General features: G+C 42.7%; 1 protein-coding gene across 1 annotated transcript; it reads left to right on the top strand.

Annotated features, from left to right (window-relative positions):
• Nucleotides 1–6,332: 6,332 nt before the first annotated feature.
• LOC124707433 (serine/threonine-protein phosphatase PP1-like) lies at nt 6,333–10,977 on the top strand. The gene is made up of 4 exons (XM_047239087.1): nt 6,333–6,549; nt 8,550–9,109; nt 9,213–9,404; nt 10,533–10,977. Exons 1-4 carry the CDS (start codon nt 6,348–6,350, stop codon nt 10,554–10,556), a joined length of 978 nt encoding a protein of 325 aa, XP_047095043.1. The 5' UTR covers nt 6,333–6,347; the 3' UTR covers nt 10,557–10,977.
• Nucleotides 10,978–11,869: the final 892 nt, after the last annotated feature.

The raw sequence follows: 11,869 nt of genomic DNA on the forward strand, positions 1-11,869 counted from the left end.
CCGCGTCGTGTTACCGTTACTATTGCTCTCATATCAATCGCTACTTTCACATCACCCCCGTTACTAGTGCTTTTCCAGGTGCAGCTTGAATTGACAACTCAGCTTGTTAAGGCTTATAAGTATTCTTTACCTTCTCCTTGTGTCGAATCAATAAATTTGGGTTTTACTTCCCTCGAAGACCGTTGTGCATCCCCCATACTTGTGGGTCATCAGTACGCCGCCGCCGCCAATCCCATCTCGGGGGATTCAGGGGATCAGCTTCTCCGGCACCCGGGCCGGAGAGGGGAATCATCTCCCGGAGGACTCTTCACCGCCATGGTCGCCTCCGGAGTGATGAGTGAGTAGTTCACCCCTGACTATGGGTCCATAGCAGCAGCTAGATGGTCGCCTTCTCCTTATGTGCTTCATTGTCAGATCTTGTGAGCTGCCCCTAACATGATCAAGATCATCTATCTCGTAATGCTATATGTTGTGTTTGTCGGGATCCGATGGATAGAGAATACTATGCTATGTTGATTATCAATCTATTACCTATGTGTTGTTTATGATCTTGCATGCTCTCCGTTATTAGTAGAGGCTCTGCCAAGTTTTTGCTCTTAACTCCAAGAGGGGAGTATTTATGCTCGATAGTGGGTTCATGCCTCCATTAAATCTCGGGACAAAGGACACCGCCATGGTCGCCTCCGGAGTGATGAGTGAGTAGTTCACCCCCGGACTATGGGTCCATAGCAGTAGCTAGATGGTCGTCTTCTCCTTATGTGCTTCATTGTCGGATCTTGTGAGCTGCCTAACATGATCAAGATCATCTATCCGTAATGCTATATGTTGTGTTTGTCGGGATCCGATGGATAGAGAATACTATGTTATGTTGATTATCAATCTATTACCTATGTGTTGTTTATGATCTTGCATGCTCTCCGTTATTAGTAGAGGCTCGGCCAAGTTTTTGCTCTTAACTCCAAGAGGGAGTATTTATGCTCGATAGTGGGTTCATGCCTCCATTAAATGCTGGGACAGGTGACGGAAAGTTCTAAGGTTGTGGATGTGCTGTTGCCACTAGGGATAAAACATTGATGCTATGTCCAAGGATGTAGTTATTGATTACATTACGCACCATACTTAATGCAATTGTCCGTTGTTAAAACTTAATACTCGGAAGGGGTTCGGATGATAACCCGAAGGTGGACTTTTAGGCATAGATGCATGCTCGGATAGCGGTCTATGTACTTTGTCGTAATGCCCAATTAAATCTCACAATACTCATCATATCATGTATGTGCATGGTCATGCCCTCTCTATTTGTCAATTGCCCGACCGTAATTTGTTCACCCAACATGCTATTTATCTTATGGGAGAGACACCTCTAGTGAACTGTGGACCCCGGTCCATTCTTTTACATTGAATACAATCTCATCGCAATACTTGTTCTACTTTTTCTCGCAAACAATCATCATCCACACTATACATCTAATCCTTTGTTACAGCAAGCCGGTGAGAATGACAACCTCACTGTTTCGTTGGGGCAAAGTACTTTGGTTGTGTTGTGCAGGTTCCACGTTGGCACCGGAATCCCTGGTGTTGCGCCGCACTACATCACGCCGCCATCAACCTTCAACGTGCTTCTTGGCTCCTACTGGTTCGATAAACCTTGGTTTCTTACTGAGGGAAAACTTGCCGCTGTACGCATCACACCTTCCTCTTGGGGTTCCCAACGGACGCGTGCTGTATGCGTATCAGTCCATACTACGGCCATGAAGAACGAGAGGTCGAAGAGAAACTAGACATCACCCGCCTGCTGGAGAAGGGCTGCCGCTGGCGGAGAAGAAGAACAATGGGGCGCGGGGAAAGAAAGGGGAAGCAATGGCACGGGCACGGGCGCGGGGCTGGCTCGGGCTCCCATTTTGCAACGGTCACTCGGGTAAGTCGTGGGTCCGGCGCACTTAACATGGACAAGTTGTGGGTCCCACGATGATCTGGATAAGTGAAGACGTGTCCACTCGCGGGGCACCAACAGCGGCCCCACTTGCCAGCACCAACCAACGTCAACTAAACGGGATTCCTTCCGTCCGAGCTCCTTCGCGGGTTTCAGACAAGGTTTTGGGGAAAACTGAGGAAAAACTAAGAGGCTGGGGAAAACTGAGCACAACTAAGGAGCCAGGGGCACGAAAATAGAAATCCCTTGAAAGTTTGTAACATAGAAAACAAAAAATTCTACCGCAAGAACAAATAAAATCATGATCTAATCTATTAGATGGAAGCAAAGAGATAGATCCAGAGTGTTACCCCTCGAAGATCTAAAGCGTTAACGAGATCTAATCTCGTGGATGATGTAGTCGGTCTCTTGTCGATATAGGGATCGTGTAGACGCTCCTTTCGGCGCTGCAATCGAGCATCACCTCCGTAGTCGGGTACACGTACAGTGTTGATGACGACATCGTCTCCCCATTCCAGCGTGTCAGCGGATGTGGTAGATCCCCCGAGAATACCAGCAACACAACGATGTGGTGGTAGTGGTGGAGAGATCGAATTCCTATATGACTTCGCCAAGCCTGCGCAAGAGTAGAGAGGGAGGTGGACAGGTGGTGGCTACATTTAGGAGGAAGCGAAGGCCAGCGCCCTGCCCCACTTTATATAAGGGGACGTGTGGCTAGGGTTGCCTTGGCCCCAAGCTGTCCCCCTTTTTTAGGGATCCTACTTATCTCTAGGGGGGGCAGCTGGGCCTTGAGGCACGGTGCACCTGGCCCATGTGGGCTGGGATGCACGCCCTCGGCTCATGTGGCCTTCCCCGGGACAGTGGGCCCACTGGTGGTCCCTCTAGAATCTTCTAGAAGCCCTCCGATGCGACACCGAAAAATTCCCGAACTTTTTAGAATCATAGAAAGATACTTCCCATTTATGAATCTTATTGCTCGGACTATTATGAATCTCCTTGTGATATCATGGATCCTATCCGAGACTCCGAACAACATTCGGTATCCAACTTATATTCATGTATCTTCCCTAAGCATCAACGAGGCTTAATGTGTCATCCTACAGTTCGTGAATGATGCAGACATGATCGAGACACGCATCTGATCAATAGCCAACATTGAGATCTAGAGATCCGTAATCGCTCCTACATATTCAACAATGACCTTGTGGTAATGAACCATAAATATTGTGACCAATTCCCTTTGTCCCGCGATACTTTAAACATAGTGCAAATATCAAGCAAGGAGGAAGGTACTTCGGTGATCGATCGCGTCGATAGCATGTTGACGATGGCGTTTAGCTCACGGTGACAGCTCGAACCCAAATGGCCATCTGAAGCAACACACACATCAAAAATATGCACCATGGTACACAGAAGCTAAAGGACACGCTAGTTTGGCAAGAGGCTCACCGAAACTGTTGGAAACATCGCCGGAGTGTGGTCGGTGTTGGAGAAGATTCCGATCTCCTCGGTTACTACAAGATCGAGCGGGAAACTAGGTCCCCGAGAAGCATCAAAGAAAGGGGAACAGAATGACACAAACATGATTTTGAGAGTTTGCATGCAACGAACTTGTCGATAGCAATGGCGTCGAGGAGGCTCGATCGATCTAGGGTTACAGGAGGTCGGGGAAGAGGGGGGAAAGTGGAGTTGAAGCTCCGGGAGTCTTGTAAAGGTCAAGGGGACAGTTTGGATGGCATGGACATCGACGAATGACAAGCAACACACCGCTGCACTGCCTGGTGGAGCGCTGCCACGAGGAAGACGACTGTTGGTTTGCTCTTACCATCTCTAAATTCTGAAACTAGTCTTTCCCGATATGCTCTTTTTTTCAAAATAGTTGGGCAACCAAACCAGTTTAGACATTTTTGAAAAAATTCAGAAGCAAGTTTTAAATATTTTTGGATCCTGTAATTATTTTCAGCTCAAACGGAGTTGATTTGAACGGTTGACAAAAATTGCAAACAATGCGGCCAAAAATTGACAAAAATTGAAAATTGAATTATATGGCTAGTATTTTCAGTGGAAAATCTGGAGCTGCAAAGATATTTTGATGTTACTTAAACTAAAATAACAGTAGGCACATTAAAAGATGATCTTAACCTTATTGGAAGAATGATTTAAACAATTTATTAAGTTGAAAAAGGCAATATGATCATAATAGCTCAAAGGCAAAGTAAAAAATAGCAATGAGCTATTATTATGTCATAATTTGTCATATGCTAACTTAGAAGTACTAGGTGCTTGCTTGCCAAACATTAGAGAAATAAGTTTTGGAAAGATTTAACATACTCACAATTATGAGGTGTAGTTTTCAGATGAAAAGATAACGGGCAAAAGTTTGAACTTCTATTTATTTTCATGACAAGGCAATGATGATGGTGCATGGTTATGGGAAGTATGATGTATATGAAACTATATAAACATGCTTAGTCCAACTTAAGTGGCTAGGTGACTACATATATTTTTCGCATCCCCCTATGTAAATCTCGATCTAGACGATGGAGTTCTCAACCTGATGTTGAGTGGATAGTACTTTTTTCCCCTTGTGTGATTTTTCTAGATGTTTTACAGAACGTAGTTTTTTACATGTGCTAGTTCTCCATATTTTTCCACTAGATTTTTGGAGTTTTGAGACATATATAATAGAGGACGTTGGACCAAAGGGGGGGGGGGGTTGGGGGTGGGTGGGTGTTGGGAAACCACTTGTACATACATGATTTCCCAACACTCCCCTTCTATATACCCATGGATTGCATAAGAGAGGACACCGATTAATAATATATATCAAATCCTACTATTTATATGTGTCTGTTTGCTTTTTTACATTTGCGACTATCTCGCTTGTACAACTACTTCAACTATGATCTTGCTCTGCATCCTTGGATCGGACTCGCCGGCAACGGTTGTGGAACAACTACATCAACTGAAGTTGACACATCAAGGTAAATGTCCTCTTATTATATAATAATAAATGCAAGACAATTATTTTTATTTTTTTAAGCTAGAGAACAAAGTGTCGCAGTGCAGGAGAGCGATGCCACGTGGACCATGGAGTTGGTGGTAAACGCCAAGTGGGAAGACTTAGCATGGAATGGCAGACTTAGAGATAATACCGCTGAGTAATATGAGAGTGAAGGAGAGAAGACCTTATCTCTTTTTAGTTCTTATATATATCTCTGATAAACATTTGTTTACAACATGCACAATTAATAACATAACAATATTATACTAATGCATTGTTTTAGACAATGTTAAGGAAATCGGTAATCGTTAACTGCTCGGTCGACTTGGGAGTAGAGATTAATCGGAATTCGGACGATTAACTGATTTAATCGGTCGGATATTAATCGGTGCAACCTACACAAATTAGCACTTAAAAAAATTATATAAGAAAAATAATAGTATATGAGCCTCTTTATGTCTCTCCCTACTTCTCTAAAGCCAGAAATCCTAGAAAAACTTGTACACTTCTCCTCCATGACCTAATCTTTAAGGTCAGGAGCGAATCAGGATTCTCTAGCCGAAGCCGCGTTCCTTCCTTCCACTTCTTCTCCTCTCACCTCTGAAGTTTATATTCTCTCACCACCTACCTAGGGTACGCCCCCTCTTACACCTCAACCACCTAACCTATTGAAGGCGTCCTCTAGTTCCTGGACGAGCTCCTCATGGTGATCGAGCTCTTGTACCTGAGGTCTGGGAAACTATGAGTAACTGGTCTGGGAGGGCAAGAAACTATTTGACAACAGTGGAAATGAAGCTACTGGAGGCTGCAATCAAGCGGGAGCTTCGCAAAATCTACTTTATTGGGAAGGGGTAGCGCATGTATTAGCGATATGCATTGAAAATATTGTAACTTTTTTATCAAGTGTGGTAGTTAATCGGGAAAATACCTAGTAATCGGACTTTCAGACTGATTAATCGGGCTAAAGGATTAACACAAGAGATTAATGGTAATCGACACGGTCAAGCCCCTAGTAGCGATTAATCGGCCTAGTAATCGTTGAATCGGCCTAGTTTTTGAACAGTGGTTTTAGACAACGAACATTTTGGATCCACGTCAACGCGCAGACACTTGCCTAATTAAGCAGAAAATAGGGAGCACAAAAAAGCGTTGTTTTTCTCCATCGACAGACAGTGGCAACGACGGCGACCAAAAAAGCAGCGACCACGAGAGCGGAAGGCTTCAACCACGAATCATCCGCCGTCCATCCTAGAATCAACGGCTGGTAAGCCTTCACGCGGCTTTGAACGCTCCGAAACGATTAAATTAAGCTCGTCGCCGTCCCAAACACCCAACATTTCCAATCCACCTTTTCTCTCTCCACCCTTCGCCGTCGCCGTCGCCGGAGAGAGGGGCACGCGGCGGAGGAAGATGATGATGACCCGGGCCTCCATGGGGGCCATGGAGGGCGCGGCGGTGGACGAGATCGTGCGGCGGCTCGTGGACGGCGGCCGCGGCGGGCGCCAGGTGCAGCTGTCGGAGGCGGAGATCCGGCAGCTGTGCGTCGACGCCAAGCGCGTGCTCCTCTCCCAGCCCAACCTCCTCCAAATCCGCGGACCCGTCAAGATCTGCGGTGATTATCAATCAAATATTCTATTGTGTTATAGTATTTGACCCGCTCCTTTCCGGTTGCGCGTAGACGTAGTTTTTCATGCTGATTTCCCTGGCGATGTGGAGAGTCATGGCGCGATTAGGTACACGTTGGCGCTGCTTTATGAAGTTTGGGAACATGATGGACGCCCTTACAACCTTTGCGTGGGAAGATGTTCCATTGGCACCATAGTGAGAATCCCTGATTTAAGCTTCATCGGCGTTAGATAATCATTAGCCAAAATCAACCCTGCCAATTCTTTGGCCAGGACCAGAATTTTGGTTACTTTTTGGACGGGTTCCCAAAATTTGGCATGCTCATGTACCATAGCCCAATCGGGTTTATTTTTCTTCCCAACATTTGCCAAAACATGCGACAAGCATAACCCTTCTATATCCAAAAATATCGACTAGCCGATTTTTTTTGGTGGGGTAAGCTTGTGCTGAAACCCCAACACAATCTAAAGCTTAGCCATATGTGCTCACATCTTGGCTGCAGGGCATGTGGATTTGCGATGGAAGCATGAGCTAATTTGATTATGTAAAATAAAATCGAAATGAGTTAGGACTGTTGGTCAATGATGGACACAATGGGTAGTCCAGTCACTTCTCATCGTCCATCGAATGTGTTTACATCGAGTGCATAGTCTATACATTATTCCTTGTAGAAATTTCATTTCCAGTTGCGCACATCGCTAGTGAATAAAATTTAAGATCAAAGGGTTCAGACCTGGCTAACAATAAATGTAAACAATCAGGGTTTTGCAGAAAAAGGGTACCGCCTCTGGTGTCCATGAAATACAAAGTAGCATCAGGAGGACATGCACCACACCCTACCGAACTAAAATAACCCAGTGATAGAAAAATTGCCAACCCTAAGCTACAAACCTATAACACACCAAGACAAACTTGATGATAAAACCGCAGAAACTCACTATCCCTATTTCCACTCCACTAACCAACATAAGTTTGATGTTCAATGTGTGAGTTGCCTTCTCCACAAAACAATTTTATTCAAAATGTCTGTATGGTGCTTACCGTCAATTGTCTTTTTATTTCGAATTTCCCATAATGCCCAACATGTAGCCACAGCTTCACATACCACATCATCAGTTCTTTTGCATGCACTCTTCCCAGACCAAGTCATTGAACAAAGAAATCTTCCAGAGACTGAGGTGCTACCTCCCAGTGAGTTTTTTTTTTCCTAAAGACACCACACAACAGACAATTGGGCAGAGAAACAAGATATGGTTTATGCTCCCTACTTTGACATGATATTACATGATAACTCACCCCTGGTGAATTCCTTCTTTCAACCGAACAACTAATTGGAGATCATTATTGAAGACGTGCGTGAGAATTTTTTTGATCTTTATCGGGATTTTCGCAGACCACAATCTACATATCAACCATTCTGTCACTGGCAACTCCTGAAGACCAACTTTCTATAAATGGTTCTTGTTGAGAAGTGGTCATTCTTGTTTATCTCTTGGCCCCAACTGATAACATTCTCAATTGCACTTTCTACGAGTTCACAAATTATTCCACGGGTTAACCTCTGCTTCTCCTGCCTTCTTTGATCCACGGGTTGGCCCCAACTGATAACATTCTCAATTGCACCGGCTATGAGTTCACAAATTATTCCACGGGTTAACCTCTGCTTCTCCTGTCTTCTTTGATCCACCTACCAGATTCCATCCTGACAACAATCAACACCACCTTGGCATAGCTTTGGGAAAAGTTGAAATAAAACATGAGATTGAATATTGCAAGTACAATTTGCTTAGCTTTACCATTCTACACATTATCTGCTATGGAGCTTTGTTTACTATGTCTGTCAGGTGATCTCGTTTGTGTGGTAAGGAGTAACTTTTGGACAAAGATGCATCGATCTTCTATTACTTTTTCATTTTTTCTATAAATTATATCTGCAGATCATGCCAGAAAACTCTTAGCCTTATGAGTTATGATGATACCTTGCAGGTGATATTCATGGTCAGTTTGTTGATCTTCTGAGGTTGTTTGATTTGGGTGGTTATCCTCCAACTTCAACTTACGTATTCCTCGGAGACTATGTAGATAGAGGCAAACAGAGCTTGGAAACTATATGCTTGCTGCTGGCATACAAAATAAGGTATCCTGACAAGGTTTTCCTGTTACGGGGGAACCATGAAGATGCAAAAATCAACAGAGTTTATGGTTTCTATGATGAATGCAAGAGGAGGTTCAATGTTCGGCTGTGGAAGATATTCTCTGATTGCTTCAACTGCCTGCCTATTGCAGCACTCATTGACGACAAGATATTGTGCATGCATGGTGGCCTTTCACCTGAACTGGATAACCTAGACCAAATAAAGGATATTGAGAGGCCGGCTGAAATTCCTGATTACGGTCTCCTGTGTGATTTGCTTTGGTCTGATCCTAGCCCCAGTGGAGAAGGATGGGGGGAGAGCGACAGAGGTGTTTCATATACATTTGGCGCAGATAAACTTATAGAGTTCTTGGAGAAGAATGATCTTGATCTTATATGCCGAGCCCATCAGGTTTGTGAAAACTTGGTCTTCGTTTTTATTCTTTAGAGAACTCCGATTATTATTATTGTTAAGATTTATCTCACGATTCTTGCATTACTATGAATGCCCCTAGGTGGTAGAAGATGGTTATGAGTTCTTCGCACAGAGGAGATTAGTCACAATCTTCTCAGCTCCAAATTATTGCGGGGAATTCGATAATGTAGGTGCTCTGCTGAGCATAGATGAAAACCTAATGTGTTCATTTCAAATCTTGAAGCCAAATGAACCAGGCACACCACGTGTAAGAAGACAAATTCCGAATAAGGTAAATCAGCTAGCCTGAGATAGCATTCATATTTGTCTATGATACTAGAAGTTGAACCATTAGAGATAGAATGTTTTGTCACTTCATTATCTTTTTTTTTAAATGGGGGCAAAAAAGGCTTTGCCCGATTTGATTAATTAAGGAGAAGGTTTACAAGACCATAAAAGTAGTTTATTACAAGGATTACTCTCCCGGCATCAAATTGCCCAAGCGCTTGCACCCGCCAAAACCCATAAACGTGCCTCATATTTGATCCTATCGGAAACTACTTGCGAGTTGCGAGTGATCATGTTTATTGTGGAACACCCAAGCGCTTGTCATTTCATTATCATGTTTGACCATAATATCAGGAAAATAGGAACCATGATTTACAGAACGAAAGAAAGTTTGGCTATAATGCTCGGTGTACTCTAGCTATTTGATAATATCAAAGTGTGCACAAGAAGCTATAAACCTAACATCCTATTTCAACACTGCCGAGAGAACATTCGCACATTAGCATAGTCCAAGTGTGAATTCCTGAGAAAAATGAATGGCACAAGATCTCCTGTGTTTTTCTGGTTCTGTAAATTCTTCCATAGTCTAGACTGACCAAGCTTTGTCTTAATGAACATACAATAGCTGCAGTCTGAAATTCTACAGTATGCCAATACATCTGATGCCATCTCTCTTTTGTTTCTACATAACTAACTAGTTAGCTCTTGAATAAACCATGGGCATATGGGAACTTCGCGGAAGTATTACCACCACTGTTGTTAATTGATCTCTTCAGCATCTTTGTTATTTGAGCAACGGAGTGGATAAGTAGGTTGATGCTGTGCTATTCCCGCATATACCAGATCAGAATGACATACAAAATGATATCTAGAAGATTACAGTGGACCTCATCTAAATTAACCCACCAAGTCCATACATTAAATCCTCCAATGTTACATATCTTGGGCAGTTAACCGTGAGCATCGAATATAGCTACATGTGAACCACTAAAATGCAACTAATAGTAGTTTCTACATTGAGTAACTTATGGTGAATAAACTATCTGGTACTTGGTTATACTTGAAACAAGTGGGTTTTTTTTTCTGGTCTCAAGCATGATAACTGATTGTATTTTCCTTTTTATTTAAACAGCCAGCAATTGCGGAAAGCGCCTGAAGAACATCAAATTCCTTCAATATTATTATTGTCAGCTCGAAGGGGGTGATCTGATCTATTGTTTAGATCCACCGGGGCGTGGCAATATGCATCCTCCAGGCAATCATCTTGCTTAACCACCTTTATTGCTGAGCATTTGGTAAATGTCAATTGTTTCTGCACTCGCTCTTCTGTACAGAATTAGTCCGGATTCAGCAGCACCATCTGTTCTGACTGTTCTTCCTGCCGGCACATCATCTTTTTTATAGTTACTTTTGTGATTTATATTTTTCTGTGGATGTGGATAGCTTTCCTTTTTTGATAGTTATATTTGTCGTGTACTATTTGACTGATGTTTGTAGTTGATGTATCAACCAACTGTTTCTTCTGTACGATCTGTGGTTTGTGAAGAAAGGTCTGAGACGATGTGGCTTCTGACTTCTATCTATTGTTTCTTCTCTCCTTTCATTTCTTCATGTTTGGTCCACTAATCTACCATTTTATATAATGGTGAGTTTTCTGCAGTAGAGATAAAATCTGACAATGGAGTGAAAAGAGGAAAGTGAATTCTCTATTTGTTTGAGGTGGATTTGAATTCCAGAAAAGCATGACAATATGCCTTCTTTAATTGGTACTATTACAATCTGCTTTGGTTTCTAGAGATAACACAACTTTCTATAACGACTTCATTTGAAAAAGTATATATTATTTTGTGTCTACTAGATTTTAGGGAACACATGATCTTGTTAAACCACCGATGCCAAAGGGCATCTACATATTTTTTTTTAACTTCTGCTTCTGGAGACAGCACTATCATACATGTCTATTTCAGCTTTATCTGAATAGATACAGAATGCTGAACACGACACAGTTGTGTGCACACCTTTGTGGAGGTTATCAGGAACGGTGTGTTCAGTGTTATTAATATTTATTTTACGAAAAAATTGCTCACATGTACCCTGGTTTCTGTAATATTGCCTCCGAGAACAATGTTGCCACTTCAACAATACTTACTGGGAGACCTATGTTTCTCGACAACTTTGATGCATGCTTCTAGCTAGCAGAATGTGAAGATTCCAATACTGAGGAGGTACTTATCATTATTTCCAGTAGCACTTGATGTTGACATAGCCGATTATATACAGTTTTGGATTCATGGTGTGCCCTGTGTTATAATTTCCAATCAATTATGTGTGTCCTGTGTTACAACTTCCAATCAATTATGCTTTTGACAATATTGCTACAAGGCTTCTTTGCTAATTTGACAATGCAATGCTTCTTAGAAAAAACATTTCAGTTGGTAATCATATATGTCTCCATGATTTTCGCTCTAC

Source organism: Lolium rigidum, chromosome 4 (assembly GCF_022539505.1).
Source record: "Lolium rigidum isolate FL_2022 chromosome 4, APGP_CSIRO_Lrig_0.1, whole genome shotgun sequence".
NCBI classification, from domain to species: domain Eukaryota; kingdom Viridiplantae; phylum Streptophyta; class Magnoliopsida; order Poales; family Poaceae; genus Lolium; species Lolium rigidum.